The sequence below is a fragment of the Cucurbita maxima genome, unplaced genomic scaffold, assembly GCF_002738345.1.
Source record: "Cucurbita maxima cultivar Rimu unplaced genomic scaffold, Cmax_1.0 Cma_Scf00028, whole genome shotgun sequence".
Lineage (NCBI taxonomy): Eukaryota > Viridiplantae > Streptophyta > Magnoliopsida > Cucurbitales > Cucurbitaceae > Cucurbita > Cucurbita maxima.
Window position 1 is genome coordinate 497,249 of NW_019272044.1, and position 16,434 is coordinate 513,682.

The 16,434-nt window shown below is 35.0% G+C and overlaps 1 protein-coding gene and 1 long non-coding RNA gene across 2 annotated transcripts in view; one reads left to right on the forward strand and one right to left on the reverse strand.

The window, feature by feature from the left end:
• Nucleotides 1-2,183, reverse strand: part of LOC111465161 — an 18,853-nt gene extending 16,670 nt beyond the window's left edge. Inside the window, exon 1 of the long non-coding RNA XR_002714159.1 lies at nt 1,952-2,183. This is a non-coding gene — a long non-coding RNA (uncharacterized LOC111465161). The remainder of the gene's footprint in view (nt 1-1,951) is intronic.
• Nucleotides 2,184-3,577: 1,394 nt separating this feature from the next.
• LOC111465034 (protein HOMOLOG OF MAMMALIAN LYST-INTERACTING PROTEIN 5-like) lies at nt 3,578-12,839 on the forward strand. The gene is made up of 6 exons (XM_023109286.1): nt 3,578-3,776; nt 3,854-3,954; nt 9,576-9,685; nt 10,428-10,503; nt 10,588-10,728; nt 11,851-12,839. The coding sequence occupies exons 1-6, from the start codon at nt 3,683-3,685 to the stop codon at nt 12,604-12,606; spliced, it is 1,278 nt and encodes a 425-aa protein (XP_022965054.1). The 5' UTR covers nt 3,578-3,682; the 3' UTR covers nt 12,607-12,839.
• Nucleotides 12,840-16,434: the final 3,595 nt, after the last annotated feature.

Here is a 16,434-nt window from a genome sequence, read left to right on the forward strand (position 1 = left end):
AAAAAAAAAAAAAAAAAAAAAAAAAAAAAAAAAAAAAAAAAAGGAGGGAAATTCACCTGAGCGGCAGCCAAACAGAGGCGTGAATGCAAGATGCAGCGGAATGATCGGCCAAACAAAGGCTAGGGCTACTTTCTTCCCACTGCGTCCTTCCTTGTGTGTCGGAGATATAAAGCGTGTGCACCGGAAAAAAATGGGAACTGGGTTGATCTATTCTATGGCGAAGCATCCGAAGCATAACTGCACATGAGAGAGCTACAACACAATCAAACTCTCACGAACAAAATGTTGAATTGAATCATACCGGTCTAGGGATTCTTACTGATTTTTTTACTTCTTTCTTTTTTCATTCTTTCTTCAATGTTGAGAAGCAAAAAGAATACTAAAGGAATTGGAATTCTCTTATCCCATTCGGATGGATATCATCTCAAAATTCTCCATGAGGTTTATATATCACGATCCTAGGTCAATTAGGTTCTTAGATACAATTTATAATCATATGCCCCTTGTTCTAATCGACCTTGATACTTCCTCCATATGACTACTTACTTACTTGAGCATGTTTGAGCTCGCGATTCTCGGGCTTTTTGAAGTTGTTTTTCTTTCATATTTCCAGGGTAGGCTGCAAATAGTTCTAGTTCGTGGAACAATAAACAATTTCATGAGAACTGATCTAAATAGAGGTGAACCGGCTCAAACAGTGAGCAAAAGGTCTTCAATCTAGTCATACATTTAGCGCGTAAAATTGATGTCTGACCCCTCTGAAACTCGATGATTCTAACATGTTTTAGAAGCGATTTTCCCTTTATTTCTTCACGAACTTATAGTCCTACATACCACAGTTCATTTAAGACAGGTTTCACTTAATTTAGTTCTCAATCGAGCAAGATATTAGAGTTCAAAGTAGGGTACCCGACACTGCATTTACCTAGACTTCTAGGTTGTTTCGTACTCTTGGTCCAGTTAATTTGGAGCTTATCTCCTCTCAAAGTTCTTTAGAAAAATTGATCTATAATATACCTTGAAGCTAATAATATTGTCCCATGTCACGACTTATACAATAGAGGACGAGTTTTGGAATCTAAGTTATGAAATTTTGAACTCAAAAGTTTACTGAAAATCAACCTATGAGTTCTTTATTTCTAGTGACTTTCAACTTTCGTTTCCTTCCCCAAAGTTATTCTTTTCTCCTTGTCATGAAGCTCTACAAACAAGTCTCGAAGAATGGGCCAAAGTTTATAAAAAATCGAGAAATTCCTTTCCTACTTTTAAGCTCAAATTTAAACTAACGAATTGAGGGCCGTTCTTTGGTTATTTTTCTTCGATCTCTTCATGAAAAACATCTTGCTTGAGTTCTAGTAACTTTCCGTATAAGAAAAACAAATTAATTCTTATTGAAAAAAAAAAACACCTAATTTCAAAACTTCACAATCAAAAGCTCCAGTAGCGTTGTACGTTTTCAGCCTTCTCATGCTTTCCGTTCTTCATGAATCTCTCCCAACTATTCTCTCTAAGTCGAAAGAGATCAAAATTGAGGTGTGAGCTGTGTGGTGGTTTCAGCTCATTATACTTTATTTTGACTTATAAACCAAAAGTTTGTGAATTGGGGGTCAAAATAATGTTCGGAAATGTGTTAGGCAGAGAAAAACCGAATCTTGTCGAAAATCTCACGATTTTCAGCGAGACATGGACGTATCCGCAAAGGGATAACCACCCACACTCTCTTCAAAAGCCCTCACCCCACATGGGTAAGTTTCATTGACGCACAAGTGGCTTGCGCCCAGTCACAATCGGCAGCATCATAGTTTTAAGATGACTAACACATAGTACGACTTCAAATTTTGGACCCAAGAACACCCAGTTGGTCCAACCCATGTTGTGGCCCTAGATTCACTCATGTTTTCAGCTCAGCCCAATACGTGTTACTAGATACGCTCGGCCTGCTTGCCAACACAGAACGAATCGCACTTTTACCACTAAACTATATCCGCTACAATGCAATTATTGTATATAAATTGACCTTTTGTCGAAGACGAAAATAAGTCGTAGTAATAAATAATAAAAAGATCGGATCTGAAAAGAATCATGAAAATTCGAACGTTGACGTATTTTCATCAGGGCGACTGATGAGATTAGGAAAAGAGGACTCATTTTAATTAAAAAATTAACAAGTTTTTTAATTCTATTCTAGTAGAGTACTAAAATAGACAATAATAGTAAGGAATGACAGCTTGATTCTATATCATCTTTTTCTGTATCATAGGATACAAATAATAAATCTTCTTATGATTCTTGTTGTTTCGATTTTTTTTGTTTCAAAAACATTTTGTGTTTTCAAATAAAATCAATAATTTTATCTACGATTCGCAACATTCGACGACCCCGTGTTTCTATTCTAGCTTGGCTTGACTTGACCCGGCGGGCTCTACAACTTGAAAATGATGTATTCAGCGTGGTCCCTGCATGCGTCGTAGTTAGGAATGTGATGTTATGAATATATGTGATGTCTTATTATATCATGATATGTATGGTATGAAATATTGTGTATGGCATGCCATGTGAAGCCATTTATAGATTGTTACTATACTAATGATTATGCATGAGGAATGCTAGGCATACATGACTCAGATGTGTATTGTGACTTGAATGAAAGAAAAAACGAAATAATTCTTATTATATGCTAAGATTTTAAGCCATGAGGATCTCGTGTATTTATGTATGTCACTTACATCGATATACTTCCTCATTATGTTATGTTAGTATGGACGCATATCTTTGATATCTATGTTCACCATGATATCATGCGGGTCTTTCCCTTCATGGAGTTCAACGATGCGTTAGCGTGTTTAGCCTGACGAGCCAGGCCTAGGGATTACATATACGAGTCTTCCTGGTGGATCCATGTGTAGGGAAGTACTACACATCCAAACCCTGGTTAGACTGGAAAGAGAACAAGGACATACTATGTTGTTTTAAAGGATAGGTCCTATCATGTATTTGTATGTTTCCATTATCTGACCACAACAGTATGATTACTTACCGAGTATTTCTTAAAATGTAAAGTACTCCTGAACGGATGACGGTGATGTTGAAATGACCATGAAAGCTAAGCTAAGAGACTTTTATTAAACTTTTCGCATATGTTATTAAAGGCATGCATGCAAGCAGTGACGTCTCTAATCTAGGTAAGAAAATTATGGGCGTTACAATTGAAGCTTCTTACAAAATATTATTACTTATATATAGACATGTTGTGAGACTATGATTATAATATTTAAATTAAAATTAACCCCGTTATCTTTATAGTAAAAGTTCAAAAAAAAATCTTGGTCTTAATATATTGATGAAGACGGTCAGTCTACCTGTCATATATTATCTCTAAATTCTTTAATGTTATTTTTTTAAAAGTTTTTAAGTATTTTAAAAGGTATTTAAAAATAAAATATTATATTAACATTACTTGTTTGTTTGAACTTATTTGAAAGTATATTGTTGAAATATTTAAAAATTTAGAATATTTTTTTTGTCGACAGGTATAAAATTCAACCATATTTTTATTAATTTAGTCATTTTGTCTTTTTTTTTTTCTAAGATTTGAAGTTTCCATTGCATACGAATCTCCAAGTTTTCAACCAAAATTGTAAGATCACCTTTGATCGTATCAGATTCGGAGCTCCAGTGAAAGATGGCGAGCGAGAACGAGCCGGCGAAGCTCCTTCTGCCCTACCTCCAGCGAGCGGACGAATTGCAGAAGCACGAACCTCTTGTCGCATATTACTGTAATTCTTAGCTTTAATTCTTCTTCTAGGCCCTAGTTGTTTTGATTCTTGATTGCCTGGGCGTTTTCCATGTTTAGGTCGATTATATGCTATGGAACGTGGGCTAAGGATTCCACAGGGCGAACGTACCAAGACCACGAATGCGCTCCTTGTTTCCCTCATGAATCAGCTCGAAAAGGTTTCGGATTTACTGCTTTTGTTGTTAATCACAATATTTGTTCAAGTTAGTGGATTGTATGGATGGTTTGGTACTGAATTTTGGATAGCCGGCAAACTGGAACTACTGCTTATTATGGGTTTTTGTTTGAAAATTTGGTAATTTATCTTACTGGAATAGTGGCTGCATATTACCTAGAATCAGGGACGATCGAAGCTACTTGGGGATTGGGAAAATATTTGGTATAGGCGGTCTTTCTAATAAAGTACTATGTGAATTTTATTTTTCATTATCTGATCATTTTTTAATTGATGTACATCTTTTTTCGGTTTTACTTTTCAAAATTTTATCAATTCTATTAGGGTTACATCTAGTAACAAATTTATTCGTTTGTATTCCGACATATCTAAATTGGATACAGAAATATAATTACAGACAAATAAAACGCAATGTATATGATATTTATCAACTGCAAACTGAGGGGAGATTTAAGATGGGGGGAATTGGTGTATACTTATAGGAAGTTCACGGGCTCTTTAAGATGTTGCATATTTTGGAATCAGCCTTCAGTTTTAAGATTAATCTATCAAAATGTTATGTTGTTGTGTGGTTGCTTGAAGTTTAATCCTTCCAATATACATTCTGCGGCCTTTGGTTCTTCATGGGCTGAGAGTTATTGGCCTCTGTCCTCTACCTTGGTCTACCTACCGGTGGCAATTCTGAGTTGGTATATTTTGGAATTGATTTGGGAGAAATTTCTTTAACGATCTAGGAATTGGAAAAAAGAGTTTCATTTGTTCTCTCAAGTATTCTGGTCTCTCAACTTTCCTTTCTTAGAATTCTAACCAAATTTGCGCATTGCACTCTGAAGTAAACTAGTTTGTTCTGGAGTTGCTTGTTTGAGCAATTGATTTGGGGCCGATTTTTGGGCTCCTATGTGGTTTCACTTGTGCGTGATAGAAATTGTAGGTCCATGTTGGAGGAGGTTGTAATGGATAAAGGAAAAGTTCTTAGGTTTTTATTCTATACATACACACACATATATATATTGCAGTTTTGGGGGCGTATTTGGCTTGAAGACATAGTAGGATCTTTAGAGGTTGAATGGTCATGATACGTTCTTTGAAAAAACATTAGGTTTAACACCTCCTTGTGGGCATTGGCCAGGATAGTGTTGCCCACTTCACAATCTCCATGTCTTGGAGGGTTCTTCGAATAAGCATCTCCCATGAACCATTTTGGTCAACCACAAATCTACAACTGATGCATTCTTTGCACTGGATAAAGCAACAGAAAGATAAAATGATAGATATTTGTTCTTTGTCCAATCCATAGGTCTGCCCAAAAATGTTTGAGTTGACAATACAACACTAGGTTTCTATAGCACATTCCTTTGTCCAGTCTAAACATACATTATACATAACTTGGGCTTTCCAACAACCGACTCATTAACTCAGAAATGATAAATTCATGTGCCAAACATCCCCAAAGAAATTCTTTACCTTACGTTGTGACTTTGGAGATTTAACATTGAAAAATGTGTCATTTGGAGTCTGGAGGAAAGTTATTTTTGCAAAATTTGGCTCTACCAAGGGATTTTCATTGTTCTTTTTTTTTTTTTTTTAATTTTATTTTATTTTATTTATTTATATAATATAATGGTGAACCAAAACTTTCATAGAGAGAAAAATGAAGGAAAACAAGGGCATACAAAAATAAAGCCTTGAGAAAAGGAAGCAAACCACAAAAAAGATACTCTTAAGCTAGAGAAATAAGATATAAAGGATAATTACTAAATAACTTTGGTCTGGCAAGTAACTTCATAACCGAAGCCGAAAGAGAAAAATGGAATCTAAGAAGGTACCAAGCATCACTGAGAGGTCTCTCAATCTCTCTAACAATTTTAGGAAAACCTTTTTGGTCCCAGAGTTTGCAGGAATAGGTTCATTTGGTTCTTAGGTTTTAAAATGTACACTTCCAGTTTCTGAGTTTTGAAAAATAGGATTAAAACGGGTATTTGGTGGTACTTTTTCTATCTACAAGTTATTAAAGTTCTTTTTAATGTAATGTGGCATTTGAATTTTTTTTTAAAAATAAAACTCTATCCTCTCTCTATTCTCATCCTCTCTCCAACCTCTCTCTTTCGCTCTTTTTCCTCTCTCCTTCCTTTCAGTCAAATTAGTGTCATTGTCTTTGTGACGCTGCCTATATGATCAAGGGGTTGAGCTCGAAGTAGAAGGAGGGTTGTGGGAGTCAATGAGGGTGAGGATTCCTAGGTGACGAATGATAGTTTATTCTTCTTTTTTGAGTTCGATCTAAATTGATGAATTTAGACTTAGCTGGGATTTGCAATCATTACAGCCCACAAAGTTTAAGGCTAATGGATCACAAAAAATCAAGGGAAAATGTGAACGGTCGATTGTGTGACAAAGGGGATGGAATACGGTAGATTTTGGACATGAACAGTTGAGAAATAGAGTTGATCTTTGAGGAGTTTAGCACCAGTGATCTCAAATTGTTGTCATTGATCTCGAGAAGTGGTAAAAATAAATGGTTGGAAGGGATGGCTTGTCGTGGGGACCCCCTATAGTTAGGAGAGAGCATGGAAAGGGGGATAGGAGAAATAAAGGAGGGAGGGAGGATTAAGAGGAGAGAGAATGGAAAGAGAGAATGAGAGAAGAGAAATTATGTTATTTTTAATTTTAAATGCCACGCAAACAATAAAAATAATAAAAATTACTCCATTACCATTACTATATCAAATATAAAAAGTATTGCTAGAGACCGTCTTAAACCTATTTCTCAAAACTCACAGACTTCTTAAACATATTCTTGAAAACTCAGATACCAAAATAGTACATTTTAAAATTTCCAGGGCCAATGAATCTATTCCTGAAAACGTAAGGCACAGTATAATTTTCCAAAATTCTATTATTCCTCTTACCCCCAAGACCCCACAAAATTACACAAACCCGAACTCACCATAAGTGATCATCTCTCACGAAAGGGTTGGTGGAGAAAAAACTCATCGGTCGTCTCTCTATAACTTTGAGAACTGGCAAAGCAATAGCCAAACTCCTCAAAGAAACAACTCCAAATTGCTCCTTCAAAGTACTATCTCCGAAGAATATGATTGAGATCTTCAATTGTTCTCTTGCAAACAATAGAACAAAAGGGTTCTACCAAATTGGACACCTTACTTGAAATCCTATCCAAGGTTTTAACTCTTCTTTGAATACTTGCCACATAAAGAATTTAACCTTCTTGGGAATTTTCACCTTCCACACTAAGGAAAAAAAAAATAGAAACTCTCGATGAGGAGGGACTAACCAAACATCGAAAGGAGGTGTACAAAAAGTGCCTTTGGATGTGTTAGGACTTAAAGACAAACATTCTTCCTCTCATGGTTAAAGAGAATCTCTCTAATCAAAGATAAAGGAGCTAGAACATTCGTGGTTCAATGAAGGGCAGAACCCAAATGAAAGAGAAAGAAATTCCTTAAGGAGGACAACGGGGAAGCATGGAGCAGAGAGTTATATCCACTGACCATTTATCCCAAAAGTATCTCTCTCATCCCTTATTGAATAGTGAGTAAATTGAGAAAGAACAGGGAGCTAAGTAGAAATATATTTCCACGACTTTTCAATATTTTGAACAGGTAATGATTTTTAGGTTTTGATGTTCGCTTGAAGGCAAGGTTCTTATGTTTAGCCTTGAAATTTACGCCTTCTTTGAACCATGGCCTTCACCTCATAAGAGATGGTTATGTCTCTATGAAAAGGTTCTAAGGCTTCCACCCCTTATGTAATGATTAGAAAAATGATATTAATTTGTTTCATTCTTCAAGAAATATAAAAGTTTAAGTTGTGACAATTTGAACTATTACTACGTTTACTGTGACTTTAAGAATATTGAATGACAAAAATGTATTGTATAAGGTGATTTATTAATGATAATAGTAGTGATGTTAAAGATATCATTTTAGGATTTTTGTTTAAGTGGCAATTGAGAGGGATATTTTCCTTTTCTTCTTTCATATATATATATATATATATATATTGATAAGAGACAATTTCATTGATGAGTGAAATTTACAAGAGGGATGTATAATCCATGATGTTTACAAAAGACCTTCCCAATTTGCAATGAGGGAGGTATAATTATAGGAAGTAAAAATATTAGACAGTTTATACCAAGATATAGCTTGGTAAACAACATTGTCGAAAAGTTTTGTGTAGGTCTGTGTCGTTTCTGCAAATATTCTTAGATTTCTTTCTTTCCACAGATTCCAAAAGAAAGCCATGATGAGGTTTTTCCATAATAGGACTTTTGCGTTCTTTTATATTTTTATGTTTAGTGGTACTTAGTCATGCCATTTTAGAATTTGTAAATTGTTTTCCATTAATTTTGAGGCTTACACTTTTTTAGGGGAAAAGTCTCAAGGTTGCCTCTAACCTTCAAAACATTGTAGGTTTCAGAAATACCTTAAATCCCACCTATTATCCGTTCAAATTGGCTGAGGATCGTACTACTTACAATGACCTTGTGCTCTAAGGTGTCAAATTCATGATGGAACAGCCATAACCATGTAGCCAACAACGCTTTGTTGCTTGCCCTTATGTTACTTACACCTGAGCAGCTAACCCTAGCAAGGTTCAACCGCTTAGACCCCACCTCCACCTCACAAGATGAGATCCTTTCCATTCATCAATCTCCTCCCATAAGCTTCTCAAAAACCTTACTAACTGCACTAAGAACTCTAACCAGGGACATGAATAAATTGGGATGCCACTTAGGACCAACTGAATAGAATAAGCCAACCGTTTTCGTGAAGAAACTTTTCTTCCAAAATTCAAGCCTTTTTCAAACTTTTTGATAGGACGATGTTGGTTGGCTTTGGCAACGCTACTACTGTCTTGCTCGATTATTGGATTGACAATGACATCCTTCCAAAAGACTACCCTGGGCTTTTCTCCCTACAAACTCCGAAAGAAACTGTCACCAGGAATCCCTTCTCTCACTATTCAAATTTTGCTTTTAGAAGGAACCACTCGATTTTTAAGATTCTTGAATGGGCTTCTCTCCCAGTTTGCTCTCTAACTTCTTCTTTGGCTCTCTTCGGGATAATTGGACTTGGACTTGGATGATGGAGATCTTTTCTTGTAACTCCATAATTTTTTTGTCTTCATTAATAAAAAGAACGTCGAACCTAACCTTTACATGAAGTTATTTGACAATCCAAACATCCCAAGAAAGTCAAGTTCTTTCTTTGGGAGCTTTCTCATGAGACTATTAGTACTCACGATAAGCTTGCAAGGCCTCCAGACTCTATGTTCCTTCTAGCTCCTACAATGTAAGTTCTCCTAGGCCATTTGGAAGAGCTGTGTTGTAATCTTCTTTGGCTTACGGCTTCATTTTCCTCCTGGTATATAATTTCATTTATACAATGAAATTACTTTCTCATTAAAGAAAAAGAAAGAAAAGAAAAAGAAAAAAGAAAAAAGAAAAAAAACGTAGGACCTTTGATTAGAACATGGAGAAATATGAATCCTGCTTGAGTTCATTCATCACATTTCTACCTCGTTAGTAACTTTATGCCTTTGGTTGGTATTATGTGCTTACTATCCATCTATCGTTTTCAGGATAAGAAGGCACTCAACCTCGGGCCTGATGATAGTTTGCATCTAGAGGGGTTTGCATTGAGTGTCTTTGCAAAGGCAGACAAACAAGATCATGCTGGACGAGCAGATTTGTATGACGATGAATCAATGATCTTCCTTCATATAGAAAAATATTTCAATTCTTGAACTTTTAGTTAGTTACAAAGATTCATAGTTAACTTGCTTGACTTGGAATATTGCTTTTAAAAACTATGATTGAATTAGATTGGATGACTTTTAGTGCTCAATTTTATAAATTATTGTTCACATTGGAATCATTATTCACAAAGAAAGCTACTATTTATTCTAAAAAATATAAGTTATCTAGAAGAACACACTAAAGAAAAGAAGAATATGGTTAAAAATGAAAATAAACTAAGAATAAAAATAAGGAAAAAATAAAACCAATTGTCCGAACATATTTTTATTTGATTTTTGTTTGAAAAAATTGAAAACCATTTTGAAAATAGTTCTGTAACAAGTCTTGTAGTTTCTTAATTCGAAGCAGCTAAAATTGTTTTCAAATTGTATTGAAATCTGTTTCAGTATGGTTGTTGATTGAGCTTAACCATCGTTCTTATTTGTCACTTCCTTTAATGGATATATAAGATAAGATGCATAGTTAGATCATAACTTGAAGTTTTATCTTTGTTGAAGTGTCAAAAGATGTCATTAATGTGATTTGGATACTTGTAGGCTGTATGGTTTCACTCATCTAAGTTATGGCATCCTTTTTTCATTATATTTGTGTGCTTCAAACATTATTTGAGTAAGGATAGAGAAATCATATATTTTGTTTCTGAGTTTCTAATTTCTTTAAGATTTTATTCACAGGAACACTGCAAAAACATTTTATGCTGCAAGCATTTTCTTCGAGATTATTTCCCAGTTTGGTCCACTTCAACCAGACGTGAGTTTCTTTCCTGATTGACCTTGTTTTAGTTTTCTGAATCAGATCTTTGCTTAATCTTTAAAAAAAAAATTCTATTCATAGCTGGAGCAAAAACGGAAATACGCCGTCTGGAAAGCAGCAGATATCAGGAAGGCTTTGAAAGAGGGAAGGAAGCCACAGCCTGGTCCACCTTCTGGTGATGAAGATCTGTCTGTTCCTTCAAGTACACCTACCAGTGCAAATGTATGGTTTGCTGCCTAACTCTAGTTTAACTCTTGTACTACCTACTAAAAATGTTAGATCTCACATCAGTTGGGGAGGAAAACGAAACACCCTTTATAAGGGTGTGGAAACCTCTCCCTAGCAGACACGTTTTAAAAACCTGGGAAAACCCAAAAAGGACAATATCTGCTAACGGTGGGCTAGGGTCGTTACAAATGGTATTAGAGTTAGACACAGGGCGATGTGTCAGCGAGGAGGCTGAGCCCCAAAGGGGGGTGGACATAAGGTGATGTGCCAGCAAGGATGCTAGGTCCCAAAGGGGGTGGATTTTGTGGGAGTCCCACATTGATTGGAGAAAGGAATGAGTGTCAGCGAGGACGCTGGGCCTCGAAGGAGGGTGGATTGTGAGATCCCACATCGGTTGGGGAGGAGAACAAAACACCCTTTATAAGGGTGTGGAAACGTCTCCCTAGCAGAGATGCATTTTAAAAACCTTGAAGGGAAGTCTGAAAGGGAAAGTCCAAAAAGGACAATATCTTCTAGTAGTGGGCTAGAGTTGTTACAAATGGTATCAGAGCTAGACATCGGGCGATGTGCTAGCGAGGAAGCTAAGCCCCGAAGGGGGGTGGACATGAGGCGATATGACAGCAAGGATGTGGGGCCCCAAAGGGGGTGGGATTTGGTGGGGGTCTCACATCGATGGGAGAAAGGAACGAGTGTTAGCGAGGACGCTAGGCCTCGAAGAGGGGTGGATTGTGAGATCCCACATTGGTTGGGGAGGAGAACAAAACATTTTATAAGGGTGTGGAAACCTCTCTCTAGCAGACGCGTTTTAAAAACCTCGAGGGGAACTCAGAAAGGGAAAACTCAAAGAGGACAATATTTGTTAGCGGTGGACTAGGGTCGTTACAAAAAACTCAATGATGCTTAATGTCTATAATTAATAAACAACAGACCACACAAACGGATAGTGATATTATTTCTTAGCACACCAAAAGAAAGGAATATTATTTCTCAGTTTAGTTTTTATCATTCTGGATTGTGCTTTATTAGTTTTACGCTGAAGTATCTTACATATGTAAAACAACTATCAAGGAGGTTTTGAGGCTGCTTAGGTATTTACTATGATGTTCGTTTTTATAGGATGCAAGACCAGGAGAACCTCAAGTCTCGAGAACTCGATCACAATCGGATTCCTTACCCCAGGTTTATGATAAGGTTAATGATGATCATTCAAATGTCCCACAAACTCCTCAGGTCTATGACAACATGAACAACCACACTTCTTTAAACATGTCTCCGCCTGCTCGATTCCATAATGACGTCGACAATCAGCACCCTTCAAATATTCCATCATACCCTGCAGCTGGTTATCCATCCCATGAGTTTCATCTACCTCCTCCGAGGAATGAACCAGACAGTTCCTCTTACTCTCAGCCATATCACCACATCCAATCCTACTCAGAGCATCAACAGCCTTTGCCTCATAATTATGTATCTAATGAAACCTCCCCAAATTACTCATATTCCCATTTCCAATCTTATCCAAGTTTCTCGGAAAGTAGCCTCCCGACCGCCCCTTCTCACCATCCGACCTATTACCAAGGATCCGACGCTTCATACTCTTCTCACGTGACTCCTCCTGCCAGCTACCCATCAGCTTCCCAATATCATTCAAACGGAAGAGAGGGGATGGCCTCAGAACCTCAACCTACAGCAGCTCCAGCCAAGTCATACCATTATGACAGCAACTACCAGCCATCTCCTGAGAAAATTGCTGAGGCACACAAGGCTGCGAGGTTTGCAGTAGGGGCTCTGGCATTTGATGATGTTTCTGTTGCAGTAGAACACTTGAAGAAATCACTGGAATTGTTGACTAACCCTTCAGCCGGTCTGTGATATTCTGCTTTTCTGCTCGACCGACTAATGTGTGGATTTCTTCTGCTATCATACCAGGTTTGATATGTAAATTTTAATACATTTGTGCCCGAGAAAATAGATCGATCGTAAATGTTATTGTGAAAGTTTCATGATGTTTGTTTCTATAATTCCTTCTGAGGTATCTCTTACTCCTATAGTTGAAGCAATATTCATTTAAGAATGTCCAACTCTATGTTGGTGGTTGAATATGAGTTTAGATTGCATGAAGAAATAAATGATAGAAACTGAAATTCCTGGGATCTGTGTTTAGTAATTGGGTTTATGTTTTATAGAAGTTAGAATATAGGGTTTGGTAACCATACACTATTTCTAGAAGTTCGAGTATTTAAGGGTTCGAGTTTAGGAGTTGAGGTTTATCATTTTTAGGGGATTAGGAGTTAGGGGTCAGGTTTTTAGGGTTTGTGGAACCGACTGAAGAGAAACACGCTACCTAAGGAAAAATCTCGTAATTTCTTTCTCGTGTTTCATGTTGTTCAATGTCGTAAATTATCTTTAAACTTTCCATCATCAATGTAGTTCGTACACCATTCATTGGCAAGGATCATAGTTGAGAAATGCTCATTGTGCCCAGATTCATTGTGTTGTCTTCGTGATCTCGATTACAATCGTGTTGTTGCGTTGTTTAGTCTATTGTGTTCTACATCACCGACTTTCTTGTATATGGATCAGGGATGGTAAATGCCTTCTACTTCAACCATAATTCGATTGTGTTCTATATCACCAATTCATCATGTTGTCTTAGTAGTAAACACGCTTTGGTTAGGTTGTCGCAACATAATTATAGTAGTCTGTCATCGTCTACCTCACTATTGTTTTAGTTGGAAGTCTTGGAGAAAGGTTTGACAAGTCTTTAATCTCCTTTCTTCGAAAGGTTTGACAAGAGGTTTGACAAGTCTTTAATCTCCTTTCTTCGAATTATCCAATAACTTGACTCAACACTCATATTTATAATTATAATAAGGGTATTGAGATAATGTTTGCTAAATCTAAAATAATATATTTGAGTATCTAATATATTAAGATATAATATTTTATCTAGATCCTATGAGATATTTTAATATACATTTCATCTATTTAAATTTTAAATATACATTTTTTTTTATATATTTAATATATTAAATATTTTTTTTTCTATTTAATATATAATATATCTAATATATTCTCTATTAATTTGAACGAGTAATTATGTTTTTCTTTCAATTTTTTTAATATATTAAATATTATTTTGAATGGTTTCAATTAAATATATTTTATATTTGATATATTAAATATTAATTAAAATACTTGAAATTTTATAGATTTACTTATTATAAGCTCCAAGCTCCAATGATACAACTTTAATTGATAAATTTTTATGTAATAGTATAAGTTGTATCCATAGATATAATCATTACAAATAAGTTGATCGTTCATGAGTTCATAATTACAGTTGAGTCAAAAGTTAATTTTAACCTTATAATTATATCTTACAAAGATCTTTCAGCCCGTGAGAGGGGGTCCCACTTTTTAGTCCCGAAATCAACGGAACTACTCATCAATTAAAAAATATTTCATGTTTATGAGACCATTTTGTGTGTTTTTGTATAGCTCGAGTGGCTAGTTGTGAATATTCAATTGTTTATCATGAAAAAAATGTTATAGCTGCTATTTACTTGTCGTGTTAAACGTGACCGTGTTTAGAAGCTAAACTCGAGGAAGTGGGAATGTAATCTTAAGTTATTTTTCCTTGAAACTCATATAACTCAAGGTTAGTCGAGAGACAGCTATGAGAAGGAACCAATTCGCTAGAACATTGTATCGTAAGATTATCGTCCTCATCCACATTTCTTAATTGAACTTGATTTTTACTATTCACTGTTGTTTCCTGCCATATTACACACAACATCACAATTAGTATAATTATGAAACAACCACACACATCATTGATGTTACGGTACTTAATTTTTAGTCTCCAATTGATTGAGTAGAAAATTACTGAAAAAATTCTAACTTCCGGTAGAATCGATAATTTACTTATTACTAGTTACTTGTAGCAATGACATGGTTAGTTCAAATCGACCTTCCAAGGTTCTTTTTGGGTTTTAACCCTCATCTAGATTGGTTCTCACTCAAACCTCTTCGGTTTTCTTAAAATTAACTCCCTACAGGTCCTACAAGAAATTTGGGAGATTTTTGGACATCCGAGGTGCAAGAATCGAGGTCTCAAACATAACCAAGCAAGTAAGTAGTGATTTTGATTTTGATGATAACAAACATACTTTTAATTATTAACTATTTTCAGTATTTTGAACTGTCCACGGTATAAGGTTGAGAATAACGATTTCAACGACTTTTCAATCACTCAAATTAGAGTTAAAACAAATAAATTACAGTCGAAACAACATATCGGACCTGATGATATGACAACTAAATCAAAATGACAAATCAAAGTATGACATTCATAATTTTTAAGTTTGGAAGAATAACAAATTGTGGAGTTTTTCTTATTATTATATTTCTAAATAAAATTATTTATATATAATATAAATTTGAATCGAGAAGTTACTCGCATCTGTTTTTATTATTATTATATTATTTAAATATAAATAAATTTTGAAATTTTAACTTAATTTTTAACCGCATAACACTTTATTATTATTATATTATTATATATAATAAATTTTGAATGGTTCATTTGACCATTATTCAATTTTTATTATTTTTATATTATTATATTTAAAAATAATAATAATAATAATAAATTTAAAAACTTTTTTATTATTTACTTTTAATCTCCCCTTCTATTTCTCTTTCAACTCAATCCAATTCAATTGATAAATATTAAATCCAATTCAATTGATAAATATTAATTCCTTTGCTCCCTCTATTTAAACTCATCTACTTCGCCACATTTTTTATCCATTGTTGCTCTCTTCAAGCTTCCAATTTTATTTTTATTCATCTTATTCTTAAGAGAAATTTTGTTATTGGATTGTGTGGAAATAGTTGTGAGTGCTCCAAATTGTAAATCTACTCTCGAGAGTTGTGGTGTGTTACTACCAAATTTAAATACTTGTACCGGTTTGATCTTGCATCATGGAAATGATTGAGTTTGCTCTTGAACTTATAGAAAGAGCGGTGTAGCAGTTTGACTCTAATCTGTGGAGAGAGTCGAGAAAGTTTTTTATTCAAATTCCCAAAAGGCACTCAGAGAGTGGAGTAGGTCGAGTTTGATCGAACCAACTATAAAACTACGGTGTTATATTTTCTAACTCTTTCCTATTTAATTTCAAAATTATTATTGTGATTTATTGCATGTTCTAGTTGATTATTGTTTTGTCTTTAATTATTTTATTCTAGTAATTATCATTTTCTACTTATTTGCAAAAAGTTTCATAAAAAATTAATCACGTTTAAATACTTTTATCGTTAAAACCCTAATCACCCCTCTAGGGTTGCCATACCGATACAACATAAATAACTCAAAATTAAGTAAGAATAGAAGAGTTGGGCCAAGAACTATGAGTTAAAGACTTAAACCTAGACGAGATGACTTGAAAATTTATACCAAACCTATTTTTAAGGTTATGAATGACTATGATCTAGGTTCTAGGACCCTAACTAAACCTTGCAACCTATCATTCATGGATGAACCTATCCAGCCTTACTTGGTTCTAAACTCTAGAAAGAGTGTCTTGATACTTTTGGATCCATGCCACACTTCGTCAATTATGAACCATCCTTACTGGTTGGATTTCACCCTAGAATTATGGGAAAAGATTCTTGGACCGACTCTCAATAGTTGTA

What these genes read in the sequence shown, in the direction of transcription:
- LOC111465034 (XM_023109286.1), top strand. Translation starts at nt 3,683, where the DNA reads ATGGCGAGCGAGAACGAGCCGGCGAAGCTCCTTCTGCCCTACCTCCAG. An exon ending in ACCTCTTGTCGCATATTACT is followed by an intron (nt 3,777 to 3,853) that starts GTAATTCTTAGC and finishes TTCCATGTTTAG; the next exon opens with GTCGATTATATGCTATGGAA. An exon ending in TCATGAATCAGCTCGAAAAG is followed by an intron (nt 3,955 to 9,575) that starts GTTTCGGATTTA and finishes TATCGTTTTCAG; the next exon opens with GATAAGAAGGCACTCAACCT.